Source organism: Phalacrocorax carbo, chromosome 5 (genome assembly GCF_963921805.1).
Source record: "Phalacrocorax carbo chromosome 5, bPhaCar2.1, whole genome shotgun sequence".
NCBI classification, from domain to species: Eukaryota; Metazoa; Chordata; class Aves; order Suliformes; family Phalacrocoracidae; genus Phalacrocorax; species Phalacrocorax carbo.
The window spans coordinates 11,576,836-11,596,648 of NC_087517.1; the positions used below are offsets into that span (position 1 = coordinate 11,576,836).

Below are 19,813 nucleotides of genomic sequence, written 5' to 3' on the forward strand. Positions count from 1 at the left end.
GTAAACAAGAATACATTCACTTATTTGGGGACTAGCTTGCAGAGTCTGAGAATTCTTTGGTGGAGACGTTGATGGTGGGGCTACCAATGAGGAGAAAGAGAGACTTTCAGGGTGTAGTTCACCAGATCTGTGCTAGGTGTCTGGCTATGATGGAAGTGAATCCTTCTCAAGGATCTCCAAGCCATAGGTGTCTGAGTCTGAACAGGTGAATCCCATGCACCTTGCTTGCTTAAAAACTGCACATGAATGCACAGCTCCTGGGTATGGGTCAGGTCGTTCTGAACACCCTCCGTGCAGCACTGCTGGGCCGGGCTACAGGGATCTGCAGTGAAGGAGGGGTCTGCTCTGACTCTTGCTGTCTGGGGTGGGGGTTTTCTCCCTTCCAGTCATGTGGGAGCTATACTGCACATCCCTCATCTGTGGACGGGAGTAGTGGGGTCGCAGGACCTAAGGTCACACCACCCGTGCCGGCACGCAGCTGTGTGCCCTGACCTGTTTTACTGGGGGTGCCATGCACTGTAAAGGGTTGTGGCTGAAATACCAGCCAGTGAGAACCTCTGGAAGGAAATGTCCTGGTATTTAGGGTTGCTGCCCCACAGTGGGGTTTGAGCCCTGAACCTGTGCTGCAGATGTCCTGTGCTGCAGACTCTCAGCCACCCAAGGGCAGAGCACGTGCCCTGCCCTGCAGCAAGACAAACAAGTAGCTTTCCCAGGAGCTGAGGGGGTATGGCTTGCACAACACACTCTCCTCAAAAGTGCAGGCTCTGTTCCAGCAACAAGATGGGGAGCTGGTGAAACATCAGACTTTACATCCAAACTAAACACTGAGTTAAAAATAACCCCTGGGGGGCCGTGAAGGGGAAAGCAAACCACCATTCTTCAGGCAGGTGTTGAACTGGGACCTTTTCCTTCAGAGAAAGAGAAGAAGGGAAGAAACTTAGAGGTTGACTCATCCTTTTCTCCCTCAGAGAAGCCAGTGTGGTTTCTCCTGGAGCAGTAATGGAGGGTAAATTTTAAAGCCAGTGGAAACTTGCCGGGCTGCTGGCCCTAGCGCCCAGCCTTCTCTGTTTGCCCGGGCAGTAAGTATGCTGCCTGGGCAGCGTGCTGGCTTACAGCAATGAAAGTCAGTACCTGTAGGCCAGAGTAACGTTTAAAGTTTTGTGACAGCAAATGCCTGTCTGTCTGAACAGAGCCTCCTGCAGCTCAGCATGGGGGCTGTCGATGGGGATCCCTTTTCTCCCACAGGGCACTCACAGAGCTCTGTCCTTCAGTGTGTAGCAGGTGCCATGTACATCACTGGCTTTGCGGAGGCCATTGCAGATATCCTGAGCCTCAGCAACATCTGGGCAGTGCGTGGGATCTCCCTGGCTGTCCTGCTGGGCCTGCTGGGTATCAACCTGGCCGGGGTGAAGTGGATCATCAGGCTCCAGCTCCTGCTGCTCTTCCTACTGGCCGTCTCAACGCTGGACTTTGTCATTGGGTCCTTTACACACCTTGATCCAGGTAAAACTGGGGATTTATCACTCCGGGGTCAGGAGGTATTAATCCCCCAGGGTTTTCTCCTTAGGTGTCTGTGAAGTTACACATCTGGGCAGAGGTGGAGTTCAGCTCTTCCAGACGTGTCCCCTGTCCTTTGCTACCGATCTTTTAGAGGCAACCCATAATTTTGTAAGGAGTAAGTATTTCCAGAGCATGACTGAAGATGCCTTATTAATTTAGGTGTTTAACCTCAGGAATCGAGCTCCCAATGTGTGTGATTGTTATGCTTTTATTGCACTTGGAGGTTTTTTACTACAGAGAGTGGCGGCGTTTGCAGTTGCTCTTTGTAGCCTTCTGCTGCCTAGCTCCATGTTAAGCATTGTGCCGATGAAAACAGAGGACTGTGACTTTGCATTAAGGAGGTCTTGTCCCCAGAGACCCCTAGATCACTTAGACCCTGGCTGTGGTGAGCTGTGCCACCAGCACTGGCCCCGGGCTGCACACTGCTGGATTTGCTGCCCAGGGCCGTGTTGGGGAGCTGAGGAGGGAACTGGGTGGGCTGGGGCAGGTGACTGCAGGGGTATCAAGGAGCTGTGGTGCAAGTCTCCCCTGTTAACCTTCCCCAGCCTGTCTTCAGCCTGCAGTGGCAGCTCCAACTTGGGCAAGGCGGAGGTTGCAGGCTCCCACCTGCAGCCCTGCTTCCACCCCAGCCCCCCTTCCCCTCCCTTCATCCTCATCCCTGAGAGGTGTTTGCAGGGAAACACATCTCAAGACACAGGAAGTTGTGTGTGGTGGAAAGGGTCCATCACTGCTGCAGCAGCCACTCCAGCAATAACAAAGTGTAATTAACTGAGTAAACAGAAGGTGTCACCTTTTTCTTGGCTTCCTCTGTGTCCAGCAGCACCTTAGGGGGTTGCAAGCGAGTTGCTAAAGTCGGTTTAAAGGAAAGATCTTCAGTTTTGATTTAGTTATGATTCAGCTTCCAAGTAGGGTGGCAGGAGATGAGTCACGTTAGGTGTTCATAGTGCCGATAGCACGGCTTCGTTTTCACAGTGCTGTGTTATTTTGTGCTGCTGGTACCGGTGTACAAGGATGTTGTGGTGGGGGCAGAAGCTGCTGCACCAGCAGCTGCTCCTCTCCCAGAGAGAGCCTTGTGGAAAGGTGTTTGCATTTTATATTTAGCATGTAAGAAATGCCCCAAATGAAAGGTGGCGAAACTCTCAGCAGACGCTTACAAACGAGAATGAAGTGAGGACAGTTGTGCTTGGTCTGGTGTGTTTTGCAGACCTGCCCCAAACAGCTGCATTTCATAGGAAGTTGTTTTCTAAAGGAAACGGGGGGGGGGGGGCGCTGCGTTTCAGAGGAGACCTTTAATGTGGACCTAGAGACCTTTCTAATAGTAGAGAGAAAACAAATGCTGGGGTGAGAGCTGATGGTAGGAAAGCGAACATGGGACCAGGAGGAGAGAATTAGAGGAATACAAACGTCAGCAGGAAACATGCCCAAGTTGAGGTCAATGTAGTTGTCTTTGATTTCCTCCACTGCTGAGCACTATGCCATTTTCTTCTAACAGAAATTAGAGAAACGAAAGGAATGAGGCAGTTGAGCATTGCAGATGCTGCAGTTTAGCCATGGCTGGCTAAAGAGAGGAAGGGTTCCGGGGCATGGAAGAAGGTTGGCTGATGGTGGCTGGATCCAAGCCCCAAACACCAGTACCCCAGAGCAGTGCTGCCCATATGGTGGGACCTGCAGCCATCAGGCTTCTTGGGGAGAGCTGTGGGTTTCTTTGCTATTACAGACGGCTTCCACGTGAGAGAACGGTTTTGAGTCCAGGCTGAACAGTTGGTTCCTCCCAAGTCCTGCATTTCCCCAGAAGGCCTCTGAGTGGTGTGTCAGCACCAACGGTGAGCACTGGGCCTCAAGAAGCCTTCTGTCTTGCACACTTTCTGCACAGCAGGGATGGATGCTTGTCTCCTGAGTGCAATTGGACCTGTCAGCAAAGCATCCCTCCTGCAAGGCAGCGCGGGGGGCTGCAGGTGGGATATGCAGGTGTTGGTGAAGCTGCATCCTTGAGAGTTGGCTCATGGCAGTGGTGGGGTGTGGTGCATCTGAGCCCAGCACCTGGGGAAACATTTGAGACCCCCTCTTGGGGTGGGCAGTGAATTGATCAGCTCTCCACAGCCTTCATGTGTGTGCAGTTGATTTGGGTTTGGTTCTTCAGCTGCAGCGGTGACTGAGATGCAAAGGGCACCATGCCGGGAGAGCCATGGGAGAGGTAATTTGTGGGGACAGATCTGTGAGCTGGAAAGATTTCAGCTGACATCTTGCCTGGGTTGCTTCCTTGTTTTAGGACAGATTTAAGGGGTTTCAGCTTGCAGCATCAAGTCTGTCTCTGAACCTGTAAAATGGGCCTCGTGCAGTCATCCTGCCTTTCCTGCTCCTACCATGGCAGACTTTTCCCTCACTTCACATTTCCAAGCGCTGCTCACATACCAAAGGACTGCGCATCTGCCAAGCAGCAGTTATTTGGATTTAAATAATCTCCAGGAATGCCTGTCCATCTTGAAGGTCTTAAACGACTGCCTTTGTGTGGTTGCGCTGGGTGGAGTCCCCTGCTCTTCTCCCCATTCCCTCAGCTCACACCCAGGCACACACCAAATCGGATATTGTCCAAGCACTCACTCCCTTCCTGTGGTTTGCCTTTATTTTTAGTTTGAGGACGGAGCGTGTTTACACAAAAGGGGGCTTCTCAGCAGGGCTTCCCGCTGCTTTTTCTCCTTTTTTTTTTTTCCCCTCTTTATTGCTGTGGGTTGTTCCCACTCCGAGAGCCGGCCGGGCTCCTGCAGCCCAGAGCTGGGGCTGGAGGAGCTGAGTGGCTCCAGCAGGCAGGGAGTGCTCTGGGTCACTTGTCCAGATGCTGCAGACCCCACTGAGATTGCAGGCAGGCCTGCCTGCTCCCTGCCAGGCTGCGGCGTCCCTCTGCCTGGCCCCAAGGGCTTTTGCTCCTTTCCACAGGCTGCCTGCAGGGTGGGGTGGAACTGGCTGATTTTTTGGAGTTAATCCTAAGTCCTCCCCTTGGCTCCAGATGGCGCTTCCCCTGGGAACAGGTCACGGTCCCAGGCTGGGATCTTGGTCAGGGCTGGGTAGCAAGGAGAGAGGCTCCTTGTGTGTCTCCAGCCCCTCACCTTAAAATTAGTCCCACCTCCAGAAATGGAGACTCCTGTGCTCCTTCCTTGGGACAGAGAACATCCGCATTCTCTTTCTCCCTAGTCACAGCTTACTGTTTTTACCAAACCTAATGCAGGTGAGCTGAAATCAGGCAGTGCTTGACTTCTTGACCCATAACCAAGACCCAGCGCTTGCTGCACAGCTCCGTGGTAGCAATGCAGGGTTTTCTTAGCTTGCATACATTTGTGTTTTAATTCTGGAGGTCCATACCTCAAAATCAGCCTGAGTTATTTTTGGGGGAATGGCGAATGTAAAGGAGGGGATGCTTCTCCCATGTCCAGCTCCTCAGAACAGTATGTGAAACTTTTTGGCCTCTTCACGTCCTGAACGTTAGTCATGGAAAAAGAAGATAAGCCCGCTGTTAATGCCCACCCTTTTATTTTCCTAGCATATCTCTGCTAATTTTTGTGTAGGGTGACTCCCAAATACTCCCTTTCAATTAGGCGCCTGCTTTCCTGTTTTGGCAGTGGCTCTCAGGTGCCCTGTTGAAGCAGAGCGGCTGTGGGAGTGCATCAAGGCGGGGGGTTACTGGGGGGAGAGCTGGTGTTAATTTGATTGCGCATTGTGGGTGAGATGAAAGGAATCGCAACATGAGCAAAAGGGGCCTGACAACAGCCTCTTAAATGCCTGGGTGGAAAAAAAATAATTTTGTTGGGAATTCAATAATTGGAGGGTGGGGGCCTGACCCCTGGGAACCCCCAGGGCTGGGACTCCCGTCCTGCAGCAGATGGTACTACATGCCTGGGCTGAGCCCCTCTCCTCCCAGCTGGGCAACCTGGGTCGTTCATTCCCCAGGAACACGAGGAAGCTTGAAAGGCGTGTTGCTGTCGGGGTGCTTCTGCTTGGGATTATTTTCCACGCAAACGCGCATCCTTTGTGCCACCCACTTTGGCTTTAGCTTCCTGAAGCTGCTCGCACAGAGCCCAGAAGAACCGTTTATTATCCATACTTCTTCCTCTGAGGATGAGTCCTTTGGGGGATTGATCCCCCTCGGGCCTCCTGCAGCCGAGCCAGGGGAGCTGATGCTCTCCCATGGGTACCGCTGGTGAGGAGCTGTGGGAGAGGAGCTTCGCCTGGGGCTGCTCCAGCAGACAGGGCACCTGCAATTACTGAAGTGATTTATGTATATAAACACTCTGGTGTTGTAAAGATCCCTCAAACGGTGCCTCGGGGGCTTTGATGGATTGAATTAATTAAATATATTCCCACATATTTAATATGACAGTGATCAAAGCATCCTAGTTGGGGACTTCTGCTTGGTCCTGGGTTGTTTTATTTTATTTTTGGGCACGAGGGGTGTGCCCCAGTTTCATAAGAGAGGGTGCAGGAAGGATGTGTGTGTCAGAAGATGATCTGCAGCTAATCCCAGAGGCTTTATCCAGGCTGATTGCTGACTTCCTGGCCTGAGACACATCTGGAAACTGGCATCAAATTCCAAGCAGAAATCACTGAGTGAGCGGCAGCAGAAAAAAATCCCACTTTGCTACCGAACAAGGTAGACACCGTGGTGAATAAAAGCAGGAGGCTGCTAATACGCTCTTTATTTATTAAAAAACATGGGATTGCTTTCTCCAGGTTTTTCCAATTATAGCGCATTGAATGGCCCTGACATCACTCTTGAGCCAGGGCCAGCCTATTCAACAGTCTGGCGAAGACATTTATTAACTGGTTACCTGCCAATTGTCTGGGCTAGGAGCTGCGGGACAGATGTGTTTTGAAAAGTGATAACATTGTTAGGGGCCTTATTTGGATAGTGAGAGGAAAGCTACACCACTCTGTCTAGGCTCTCTGAAGTAGGTATTTAAAGCAGTTTATTAAAAAAAAAAAAATAATTAAAAAAGGTTGAGATGTAATGTTGCTGTGTGGTTCCACTCCGCTGCCCTGTTTCTAGGTAGGTTTCCACAGTGTTTCCTCACTGGAGGACACTCAGCAGTCGTCTCGCCTGCTGGTAGATGCTTGGGGTGTCAGTACAGCTGCTGCTTGCCTGGGGCCAGGACTGGCATCTCTGTGCCCTCTCTCTGCTGAGGCCAGGTGGGATTTCCAAGCCCACCGCCCTGAAGTGTCTTCCAGGAGGCGGGTAAGGAGGAGGGGAGGAGTGCTCAGGGCCTGCGGTCCCTGCCCTCCTGCACCCACCGGGCTGCAATGGGGATGCCATGTGCATCTAACCTGCTCTTAAAAATTTCCAATGATGGATCCCCCACTGCATCCTTGGGGACCCTGCTCTAGTCTCAGCAATCTCAGGGTAATCCTGCCTTCCTGCAGCCAAACCCACCACTCTGGGTCTCTCAAGGACGTGGGGACCAGCTGATGTCCTTCCTTTCTGCATTAAACCACCTTGCTTGGAAGACCTCTTGTGCTCCTCTTCAGTCTTCTCCAGGCTGTCCCATCCGAGCGGCCACGTGGAGCGTGGGAGTGAGCTGCTCTCTGCCACATGCTGCCGAGGAGGAGGATGGTCCTGGCCTCATCTGACACCCTAAAACGTGCCACTTCATGGTGCCATCAGAGCCAGGCCGGCCCAGGTCCATCCCTGGAGCAGGAGAGGGATGTTACAGGTTTAAACTTGCTTAATAGGTAATACTGCTCCTGATCTATACAGGAGATTTCGTACACAGTTGATTTAACCTTTAACTTCTTTGCTTTTTCCCTGTGAGGCAATGCTAAGCTTGTCTTCCTAGAGCTTGTAAATGAATCCTGAAATACCTCGGCTGGCTTTGTCCCCTGCTAGATGGTGCCTTCACGTGGGCTTTCCCCACCCATTCCCCCCGTAAAACCTCCTGTGCAGGCTATCTATTTAGCAGCGACTTGTTTAGTGCTAGAGACCTAATAAAACTGACTGGCTCGAGGAGTATGTATATATCTCTCATCCCATAATCTCTCCATCTCTCCCCGTTGCTGTGTTTAAACGGGACAGCTTTATTTAATTGCACTGATTTTTTTCCCCCTCTTTTTTTGGTGCAACTACATAATTGTTTTCAAATGATGGAGATATTTTACCTCCTCTTTTTTCATTCCCCCAGTGTTTAATTCCAGTCACAGTTCAGCTGTGCCCTGAATCAGCTTTCCTTATTTAGGGATTTAATTTATGAAGATAATTTCTAGATATTAGATTCTTTCTCCAGCTGCTTCACTTCTAGTTCGCATTCCTCCAATAGGCTAAAGACAAAACTTTGTGTGGGACATGGGTCCCTATCTGCTGCTCATCATCTTCTCTGCTGGCTTGTGTTAACAATTTTTGGCCTTTTTTGGCTGTAGGTAAGAGATTTTAGCCTGGTTGTACCTTCACTGGCTTGGATGATGGCCCAGCGGTTCTTGCTGGTTTTCTTTTCTATTCAAAGGGGAAATGCATTTATTGAAAAATGTGATTTTGGTAGAGAAAATGTGTTCTCTGATTTAAACTGACTGCAATTAATAGTTTCAAACAAACAAAAACAGTTCTTTTAGGTGACAACATCTTGTTCAACCTTTCCAAATTTAGACACTGATTTGCAGTCTGAAATTAGGCTTGAAGCTGAAGCTGTGTGTATTGTAGGGAGGATAATGAAAACCTCCCAAAAGTAAAATTAAACTATCATTTTGGACACAGATTCAAAAAACTCAAAAAACATAATAGTTTTCTTTTGAAGTGCCATTGTCAACCTGATAATATATCTATAACTTGGAAGTACAGGATGCTCTAGTCATGAGTATGGCAGAAGACTCTGTAAACCATGGCAGGGTCTGATGAGTTATGTTACATTTTGTTTTAACTGCTTTCTTTTGAAAGATGGGGATTTGATTGACATGGATTGGGCTTTGTCCCAAGCAATATGCAGAGTAGCTCCGAGTTAGAAAGGAGGTCACTGCAGTGACTCCAAAGGATGTGTGTCATCGACATTGCTGCTCAGCTGCCATTCATTTTCCTCCAATTGTTGTGCCTTGACTCAGCCTAAATTCTGATTTCTCAAGGCTGGAGTTTTTCATTGGAGAAGTTCTGCAGAGCCTCCCACAAACAGGGGCTCTGGGCATGACTCCCAAGAAATACCACTCAGTAATTAATAATAATATCCCATTGATGCAAACTATTTTCCTAGAAAAAGTATGAAGCAAGGGATGTTTTACTTCTCATCCTCTTTGAAATTAATAAAACCGTTTCCGCTCGCTGGTTTGAATACCGCTGAACAAGCCAGGTAGCGGATACCACATCAAAAACTAAAATAGTAATGGAAGGATTTTATATATTATGGCAAGTCTGGTGCTTAGCATTAAGTAATATAAAACATAAGTGGACTTTATAAAGTTGAAATACCCATGTTAATATCTCTTCCTTTTTTCTCCTAACCAAAATTTCAGATTTTCCACCTGCAGAACGTATCAATTTTTTTGGCTTTTTTTCAAAAAAAAATTAAACCCCACCAACCTGTAGAGACAGAATAAGTGCCAAACAGCTGTACTAGCTAATTTCGCAGGCAAATTCCTGAGTTTTCCTTTATTTAACCAGTGCCAAAGCGCTGGGCTTTCATGATGAGAAGCTGCCCATGTGGGCGCTTTTGGGCTCTGTGTGTGCTTTTGTGTATGCCAGTGGTTTTCCACTTCTCCGTCCGTCCGAGAAGCTGAGGTGGATATAAAGCAGGCACATGGGGAGCTGGGCAGAAATTAGCGTTTCTGCCCAGCCAGCCCGGTCCCGCAGGAGATGTGATGTGGCTGGGGAGAGCTCGGGGACCATATGCTGCTTCACAATCTGAGAGAGGTGACAGCATCCTGCAAGTGGTGATTGCCCCATTAGCTAAATACAAATGTCAGAGACAGATTTAAGCAGCTCCCTTTGTTTATTCTGCCTTTTGTGCTATTTTTAGCTATTAGCCAACACCCATTTTTGCAGGTCTGTTGGCTTTAGAGAGAGGAGGATGCTTGTGACCTGATGGCTCTCATGGCTGGGATGCTCCACGAGGAGATCAGGGATGGAGGAGAGTGCATTTACCAGGGATATGTTTACAGGGGGGGAGGGGAGATGATGTGAATACTTGGTTTGTCACATCTGCAAAGGACTGATGGTCCCCAAGAGAGCTTTTTGCAGGTTTGCTCAAACAGATCATCCCCCAGTGCTTCTGCTCTAGGCTTTCTTGCTTGCTCGAGGGTTTTCAGTGCACACGTCCCACGTCCCTCCCGTAACATGGCAGACCATTGCACCAAATGCCGAAACACTGAGCACCTTGAGGTTACCTTCTGTGTCCAGAGACTTCAGGGAAGAGTAAGACAAGTGAATGCTTCCCCTTGGCAGTTCTGTCAGTCTCCACGCTTGCTAATTTCTCTGCTCAGCTGAGAAAATTTTATGCACGGGGGTGTTTCATTGCCCTGCAGCAAGGTTGCTGGCAGCTGTTGACGTGATGCCTGTCTCCATGCTGGTATTCAAACCATGAGCTAAATACCCCATTTTCATCCTTGCTGGTGGTGGCCCGGATGGACAGGTGTGGTGGAGGGTGTTTTTTGGGAGAGGGTTAATGGTGGGATCCCTCAGAGCCCATGGCGGCAGGAAGCTGTATTGTGTGTTGACTTTAAACAGGAGGTTTGGGAGATCAGCTCTGGAGCAGAAAACGGGCTCGGGAGGAACAAACACTCACTGCTTCAGAAGGGCGGCGATTTCCTTTCGGGTAAACACGTCATTAATCTCAGGGAGCACATTCTTTTCCATCAAAAGATAAGGGATTCGAGTTGCCTTTCTCAGGGCTTGGCCTTTTTAGATTGTTTTAACTGTGGCTTTCACTCCTTCAATTACAGACTTGTAATCTCTCATTTTGGGTTTACTGGGCTTATTAAGGGTGCAGAGAAAGTCTTGGGCAAGAGAACTCCTTCTTTCTTTAAAATTGCTCTGATCCTTCTCCTCCCACTCCCTCTTGCCAATTTTTTTTTTCACTAAAACCTGTCTATTTTTTGCTACTTGCAGCTCTGACGAATTTGAAACGTAAGTGTGCTGTTTGTCCTAATTTATGAAACCATCTCCCTGGTACTAATGATAAAATAGCTTATTTGTTCACACCAAGTGGAAAAATAGCAATGGGCTCCTTTCCCCAACCTGGACTGCCTCTTGCTGCTCAGCTTTGGTCTGGCATTTCTGAGGATGCCACTTGCTGTGGCCATCGAGGCGTGGGGAGATGCAGGCTATGGCACCCAGCGCCTAATTTTCAGCTAGCACCATCCTGCCACATGGGGAGACAGCAGCCGCTAAGCTGCTGCTTTTGCTCCTGCTGCCTGTGGCTCGGGGTCTGTGATCACTCTGACCTCTTTTGATAGCAAATGTATTTAACTGGGATTTGGGGATGAAAATACAGAGGGAATTTAGTCTCTTCCCATTCTTACCTCCTCTTCCCAGTACTTTGTGCTTAGGGCTGCCGGCAGTGGCATGGGTTAGGGTGGAGTAGAGCAGGAGCTGGGGACCTCCTGCATCCCTGGCAGCTTGAGCAGATGCTCTGCAGTTTTTCTGCACTGATCTGTCAGCGTGGCCATGTGCCGTTGTGTTAATTGTGTAATAGCTGCATTTTTATCACTGCATAATCATTGACCTGCATGTAGTCAACACAAAAATTCCTCTCTATTTTTGCCCTTGCCTAGTTTAAGACTCCCAAAGCATAAGTACTGAAGCTGTGGGAGCTGTCAGCAGGTAGGACGTGGCCCTGAGGACTGAGATGAACCCAAGGCATGACGTCATGTGTGGCATATGGAGGGTGAATCTGCAGGGATAGGTATCAGAAGCCTTGTGTTTGCTCTTTTCCATCTGGGCTGGTCTGCACATGCTGCTGCCCACAGGTCCAGCGTAGGGTAGACGTGCTCCTGGCTTGTAGGAGATGTGCAGTGATTCCTGCTCACGTGGCACATGTGTTGCACTGGGGCTGCTGAAAAGGGCAACCCAGGTTTGGTGAATGTGATCCCCCGGGTAGATGAGTCCAGCGGTAGCTGTCAGGAGACAGGGGCATCCATCTCTTCAGTCCATCCCATCCTCCTCCAGCTCTGCTTCCTGCAGCTCTCTTTTCCTTCTGTTTCTTCCCAGTCTTCCAGCCAAACCTGTATATCCAAAGATGAAGCAGGAGATGTCCTGGAAGATGTTAAAACATTTGTGTATCCCCTTACGAGTTCAGCAAAGGTTATGTTCATTCTCTGTACCTGCCAAGTGCAGCTCTGCCTCTTAATGCACTTTGTTTTCATGACTCACTGGTTCCCCATCTCTTAGAGGACTGGGACTTTCTGGTGAAAATCTGTTCATGCATCTGTCAGGCTGAGCAAGCAAGTTGAGCAGTGGACTGGTAGCACAGTAAAACCGCCATACTGTCCTCTGTCCACCTCCAGCACTGGTTCCCTCTCACCATTTTCCTTCCCAACCATCCCATGTTTTTCTCATACATCTCTGCCTCCCCCTGCCCTGTACCAGGCTGGCAGTGTGGGAGTAGTGATGGTGGTGTTGGACTTCCCTGGCAAAGAGGACCTCAGGAGCTGGAGCTGGGCAGTTGTAAAGACACGGCGGCAGAAGCGGCCTGGCCTTGGAAAAGCATTGGAAGTGTGATTGTTAATGTCAGTGTTAAACAAGCCCAAACACAGGAAGTGAAGCGTGTGCGCGGAGGGATGTGGAGGGATGGGGCTTGTGACTGCACCGCGTTGATTTATTTTTTATTCTGTTGGGAAAGGTGATTCAAGTGTTATTCATCACCCCAGTGCTTTCTTCATGCCTCCTTCATGATGCCAATCTGAAGGAGATTGGCACCATTTTCAGTGCACCATTTTCAGTGACCTTCCTTGGGTGTGCTGTGTGCATTGCTGGGCTGTGGTTGCAGTCAGCTTGGACCCACATTATTCTCTGGCATGTGTGAGTACCCCCATTGCTGGGGAAGCCCATAGCCATCTGGAGCATGACTGTGTTGGTGCAGAGCATTGTTCAGAGGTGTTGTGTCAGATGATCCTGTGCTGCTTGTTGCCTCAAATTAAATTTCACTATTTGCATAGTGTGGGAGCAACAGAAAGATAAGACGACCATGGGGTTTGAACAGCATTCGTGGCTTTGCATCCATCTCTTCACATCCACGGTTTCTATGTGGATGGTTAATCCTGTGTATCTGCAGTTGCACACTGAGATGCTGAAAAACCTATTGCTGGTGGTGGTTTGGCATAAAAATGTTGTTTCTTTAAAGCCAGGCATGCCTGACTTCCCCTTGGCAAGTGAAGATGCTGTTCTTGTGTGATAGGCTATCTGTAGTAAGTATGTTTTGGTGAGTTTGGTGACCATCCATGGATGAACAACTTCTGCAGTCAGGGGAAGAATTAGTATTGCAAGGGCTTTTGGAGAGAAAATTTCACTCCTTCCCTGATGTAGAGCACTTTGATCTATGTCAAAACTAAGTTGGTTTAGGCCACCCAGCAGACATCTGATAGACCACAACTTCTGAGAGTTACCAACTCGTCAGGCCTTGACCTGCCCACTGGCAAGTTAATAGCTCAGAAGTCCTGGGCTTGTACCTTCCCCTTGGCTAAGAGTTTGGAGGAAGAAAATGCAAGCATGTGGCTGGTGAGGAGTGAAACTTTATCTTACTGCAGAGATGTGTGTTCAAGTGAGCATGGCAGCTGTGGGACCAGGTTGTGAGGACCATTCTTGTTTTCTCCACACTGGTGTGTCTGGGTATCTCCAGCACCTGCACCAAGTCCTCGCTGTGGGCGTGAGCTTGGACTGGTGTCCAAAGTGAATGACTGGATTTTGGAGCTTATGCCAGAAGGGTTTAGAGATGGAAGAAGAAATGGGAGAGAGAGAGAGAGGAGGTAATTATGCCAAGGATATATAATTATTCTTTGGCTCTTCATGTCATACATCACACAGGATCCTGAAAATGCTGGGGTCAGACCTGGGAAATGTGCTGCAAGACAAACACTTCCAGCTGTTCCTCTGAAAGCAAATCTCAGCAAGTACCTTCCAGGCGGGAATGTGTGGGCTTACTTATTTAGGAAAAAAAAAAACCAAAAATCACCATTTCAAGCCTTCAGCATTCACCTTCATAATTAAAATCTCTAATCACAAGCAGAGCGCAATACGTGACCGTCTTCTGGGACCTGTTTCTTAAGGTGGTTTTCCATTTTTGCATTATTTAGCCCCTGCCTCAGTGCCAGGGTTTACTTAACCTTAAGTTTGTGAACAGGCTTATTGAATTTGGCCAAGACTTGACTAATCTGTAATGAGCTCCAGGTTGCCTGGAACTTGGCAGAGCCATCGTCCTCTGTGCCGTTGCATAATGGCCTGACCCTGCATAACCAAGGCTTCGTCTCACACCCCGTCTCCAACCTCCTTGAGTCCTGCTTCAGAACCCCCAGCTTCACGGAGGAGGTGCCCTGCTAGGGGGTGTCCTGAGTGCTGAAAACCTCCTCGGCTGCTTTCATCCTCTTCCACAGGGCAAGAGGCGGGAGAAAGTGCAAGAAAACTCAAACGTGGAAACCAGCTGGGGCAGAGGGGGGATGCAGCAGTGGCAGTCAGGTGAAAGCTGGTACCTCCTCCCAAACATCTGTGGTGACCGAGGGGACATGAGAATCCTGCCACCTTCCTCTTCCTCTTCTGCCTGCATCGGGCTGGTGTGCAGCCTGCTATGGTCCCCCTGCACTTGTGAATGGAGGATGCTCATCCTGGAAGCTCTTCCATTTGAAACTTGCTAGGTGGTTTTTATTGTTTATTACATCATTTTAATAGGGGCAACTGGAAGGGCTTAATTTGTCAAAAATCACAGGAATAATTCAGATATTGCCCTACATCAGTTTTTTTTCTGTGTTTGTTTACTTCAGCTCAGCCCTTTGAGAAGCCCATTATTTGCCTGCTCCTTATCAAGTATCCAATGATGAAAAAAATTGTTACCACTCTTTATTGTGCATTTCGCATACGGCTGACATGGCACAGAGAAGGAACCAGATTCTTTTCCTTCTAGCATGACACTGGGAAGATTGTTTATAGCACTTCAGCTCGAGCCTTCTACAACCCAGCTGAGAGCACGATCATTAAAGGCAGGATTTAGAGGTTGTGGGGTTGCATAAATTAATTGAAAGCAAAATTTGTCAGACAAGCGTTTTGTAATAAGTGAGGAGGGAGGAATCTGGCTTGGATCTCATGTACCCAGCAGTAAGCTGGAGGAAAAGATCCTTTTACCAAAAAAAAAAAAAAAAAGAAAAAGATCTTGCCTTGTTTGGAGATCACAGAGCCAAATATAGACCCTATCGCATTTCCTTCCCTCCTCCTTCCGAAGCTCGTCCTTTTGAAGTGCACTTTCAATGGGATGTGGATAATTGACTCTGTGAACAACCGACCGAGTGCTCTGTTGGTTTAACCGATTGGTCTCAGTTGCTGATTCCTGTTTTGTTTTGGATGATTTTCAGCCCAATTGCCCCGTCAGCTACAATTAGTCCCATTAATATGACAGCTGAAAGGTCACAGATGACTCGCTCCGGTCACAGGCGTGAGGGCAGCCAGGAGATGCTCACAGCGTGTTGTTCTTAGCTCCGCGGTTGCATGCCAATAGCTTGCTTAAATTGACGGCGATTGCAAATCCTGGTGTAAAACCGACCAAAAGGGACGTGAGATTTGCTTTATGGGAGGGTGACTGAGAAATGAGGTTGCAATTACAAGGAACGTTTGGATGACTTTTTCTTTAATTAGACAAGAAAGCTCCTGGTCCTGTATAAAGGGGAAACGTGGAATGGCTGGGCTTCCTCTCGCCTGCCAGAGCCGCGAGGAAAGGAAGCGGAAGTGGAATAGCGTTGTAGGTACATCCTGTGTCTCTTTCAACAAATCCACGGCTGTCATTTTCTGTGGTTCCGGTGACATCTGCTATGGTTTTGGGCTTTGTCTCTTCCACCCAGGATTTACACTTAGGGGAATAAAGTAGGAAAGGGAACAGAATATGAATGGTGGAGCACAAGGGATCTTTTGGCTTCTTAAGATTAATAGGGATCAGATGCACACAGGTGCAGGTCAGATGTCAGACTTAGGGGTCTCATGGTCTCTCTTTGGCCATGGTATGGCCAAAAGTATCACAGAAGGCATAGTCTGGTTGTACACTTGGCCTTTTGTATGAGAAAGGAGACATAAGGCACCCAAAGTGCCTGGATCAACCCATCGTTGAATTATATAGCCCCCAAACCTGGTTGGAAGACCCTGGTTGGAAATGGTTCACTTGCAAAGCAGGATGCTGTGCCTGGTGAGGTTCTGCAAGGGTCTGGTTTTGGTTTGGTGGTGTTTGGTATTTTCCTTAACTGCTGGAATGATGGAAAAGCAAATGTGCATATCCAATTTGCAGATGACCCTCAACTGGGAAGGGCTCACAGAAGCCTGGCTGAGAGGGTCGGACTTCCAGATGACCTCGCGCAAGCTGGGGAAGTGGTGTGAAAGGACAATTTGTGGTTTGAAGAAGACAAAGTTTTACAGCCTGGCGGAAGCCATCAACTGTGCCAGTGCAGGATGGGGACTGTTTCCAGTAGGTGAAAGGATGCTATTAAAAAATGCAAATACATTATGGATCAAGCAAGAAATAGCATCATGAGCTTCAAACAGGTGATTTTGGTTAGACAGTAGGGGAAACCTAAATGATAAAGACAGGAAAATATGAGAGTAAACTATCAAGAGAGGCTTTACAGGAGGTTAAGGAGATTTTAAGGAGGATTGGTGGGGCAAACTTTTGTCAAGAGTGGTGTAGATATATTTTATGCTGTTGCTGTAAAGCACAGGTGGGAGATGATCTGCAGATCTGCTTGGGGCAAGATGAATATTTTCCCCGCTCCTTTTGTTTTACTAATGAACCATTACCATTTCTATGAGGAGGAGCACATACTTTGTGAAAAATCCCTTGTCCAGGAACTGAATTTTCCCTCGAGCAGTTTGGTGGAAGCTTTGCAGGCAGCCCATGTGCTGTGCCATCATGGGCATGAGTTCCAGTTGAAGGGGCCCAGGTCTGGCCTTGCAGAAGCATACAGCCTACACCGCCCCCCGCCCCTTATTTCTTCAGAAGCTGCAGTTTCTGCAGACATCTGTGAGCTCCAGAGGTCAGTGTGTTGCGCTCAGCTTATTCCCTTTAAATCTCATCTGGGACTTGTTCCTAGTGAAGATAGCTGGTGCTTTTAAAAAGCCTAGCTGCAGGAGACCTCTTTCTATCAGTGTGTTTCCATCCATGTTTGGGCAACACAATGAATGCAGATGTCGTAGGAAACTTCTGATTATCCATAGGATTTTTCTGTGGCAACTTCAAAGCTCTGTGGTTAGTTATATTCTGAGGCTTTAAATGGATATGTCTTGTGTTCAGAGCTCTGATTTAATTTTCCGGTTAATCTATTGTCCAAACATCATTAATGTTGTCTTTGAGGCATGGGGCAGCTTTGATAGAGTCTTTTTTTTTTACTTCTGGTCATCACCCTGTGCAGCCATAAAAAACATCCTGCCTGCTAATGAGAAAATTCAAGTTAGTGCAGTCACATGTCTTGTGGTAATAGATTGTAGTGGCAGGAGGAAAAAAGGAATTGACTTTGCTCACCTCCCACCACCAGCACAAGCATTTGGATTACTGACAGGGAGAAGAAGTTTCCACAGATTAAGATACTCGATTAAAAAGCAGTGTTGTCTGTTGAAAATGAAATTATTAATGTCATAGACATTGGAAGGGCCCTCTGGAGATCATCTTGTCCAACCCCACTGCTTGAGCAGGCACACCCAGAGCAGGGGGCACAGGCCAGGCGGGGTTTGCATGTCGCCAGGGAAGGGACTCCACAGCCTCCCTGGGCAGCCTGTGCCACTGCTCCGGCACCCGCACAGTAAAGTTTTTCCTCACGTCAGGTGGAACTTCCTGTGTTTCAACTTGTGCCCATTGCCCCTTGTCCTGTCATTGGGCACTACTGAAAAGAGCCCGGCCCCATCGTCTTGACACCCACCCTTCAGATATTGATAAGTACTGATGAAATCCCCCCTCAGTCTTCTCTTCTCCAGGCTGAACAAACCCAAGTCTCTCAGCCTTTCCTCCTATGGGAGATGCTCCAGTCCCCTGATCATCTTCGTAGCTCTCTGCTGGACTTGCTCTAGTATTTCCCTGTCCTTCTTGAACTGGGGAGCCCAGAACTGGACACAGTACTCCAGATGTGGCCTCACGAGGGTGGAGTAGAGGGGGAGGATAAATTATCTCGACCTGCTGGCCACACTCCGTTTTATGCACCCCAGCATACCATCAGCCTGGTTGCCCACAAGGGCAAGAAGAATTCTTTAACCTGCTTTCATGAGTTATCTTTTCTACCTATAAGCATCTAAAACTTTTCCAAGTTAATGCCCTGCCAGCCCATCAGCTGTTGGGCTCAACAATTCTGAACAAAACCAGGTTTGTGGAAGAGCTTGACCTGGCCTTCCAGAGTGAAGTGAGGGAGCAGGATTCTCCATTACATACCCAGTAAATTAGTTGTGTGACATTGATATTCTATCCATTGCTTTCCCTTCTCTCCCATCTTCTGTAAAACTTTTTGTTTGGAAAGTAAAACTTGTGTGTGTACAACCTTGGAAAGACTTGGCAGAAGTCAGTGTGGGGAGCAGAGTACAGCCTAAGGTCTTGGCATTTGCTCCTTGTTGCACTGTGATAAACATCTGCAGAAGATTTGGGGGGGGAGAGGGCGGGTGGGGGGTCTGGTCGTGATGCATAGACCTGTGTTTAGCCCTGTTTTGGAGACGATAACAGCAACAGGAGGGCAGTGGCATCAGGAGGCCAAGTACACAACACAGCAGTGGGCAGTTTTAGAGCACCTTATTCCTTATCCACTGGGAAACCCATCCTGTAGGGGACAGCTCACCCTGCAACAAACTGGCTTTATTGGCTCTGGGCTCATTGGTAACCAGTGTATAAAATGGGTGTGTTGGGAGCAGCTTCACAGCACGGGCATATCTCAGGTCTTGTCTGCAGAAACACAGAATGGGCATGCAGCACGAGGGCTTGCTCAGGTATGCATTTGTCTTATGGCAGCATAATTTTGCTCTCTTTGGGAAGAGGATTAAAGTGACATGGATAATTAAGTATAAAATTAGGTGATCCCTGCAGCCAGTTTTCATCCATGGACAGGTTTTACAGGAAGATGTCCTGCTTGCTCACGGATGGGACTTGGTACGATCCGTGTTCTGACTTGGTGAGATCCACCCAGCCTGGTGGTATCTCTTGACATGCTGGCCTGCACTGCTGCACCTTTCCCTGGCATTTGCACCCTTGTAACCACACTGACCTCTTCTCTGCCTTCTCCCCCCACCAAATAAGTCGACATTCATCCTCTCAAACTATCCCTGGTAACAGCTGCTGCTGTTGCATGTGTTTAGGGGATGGGTGGTCGCTGAGAGCAGGCTGGAGGGTCTCCTCCGGTCCCTGTAGTTTCTGAGTTTCTCTTCTCATCCTCGGTGTCTTTGCAGAGAGCGGCTTTGTCGGCTACTCCGAAGAGCTTATGTTCAACAACACGCTGCCGGACTACAGCCAGGGGGAGTCCTTCTTCAGTGTTTTTGGAGTGTTCTTCCCAGCTGCCACAGGTGCCGTAAGTTTATCCTCCCCCTCTTTCCCTCTACAGTCACATCTCGGAGGTGAGCAGAAGCATCTCAAATTTTGCACGCCCCTGGCCTGTTCACTTGAATGCATTCTTCTGTCTCTCTCTGCTGCTGGTCAACTCTGTGGGTTGGCATGGTGGTGTAAATCCCTCCCTGCCAACAACAACGCTCAGCTGCTGATCTTTGCCAATAGTGTGAGGCGAAAGGTATCAAGCCTTTTTAAAAGTGCTGATCATGGTTTATCTTATTAGATAAGCCTTATGACTTGATTGCACTGGGATGGTAGGAAAAGTACAGGAGGGCTTTCCCTCTATCCTTACTGCAGACAGGTGGCCGAGCTGGGCTGATGCCATCGCTCATGATACCGACCCACCGCTCTCTGCATGACGTCACGGATGCATCTTTGCATGTCAGCAGAGCTCACGTTTATGAGCTTCATTGGATGCTTTGCTATTACTTATTCCCTTAAATTACCAGGAAGATCCATGTCCCCTTTCCAAAGCTGGCAGTCTCCAGTGGGAATTAAATAAGTATCAGTTGGAGTTACAATACCTTTAGTTGATA

The 19,813-nt window shown here is 48.5% G+C and overlaps 1 protein-coding gene across 6 annotated transcripts in view; it reads left to right on the forward strand.

Moving 5' to 3' along the window:
* Positions 1-19,813, forward strand: part of SLC12A8 (solute carrier family 12 member 8) — a 55,110-nt gene that overhangs the window by 10,969 nt on the left and 24,328 nt on the right. For all 6 annotated transcript variants that reach the window (XM_064451186.1, XM_064451183.1, XM_064451185.1 and 3 more), the window contains 2 exons: positions 1,272-1,503; positions 19,121-19,234. In XM_064451186.1, coding sequence (XP_064307256.1) covers positions 1,272-1,503; positions 19,121-19,234 — 346 coding nt within the window. The remainder of the gene's footprint in view (positions 1-1,271; positions 1,504-19,120; positions 19,235-19,813) is intronic.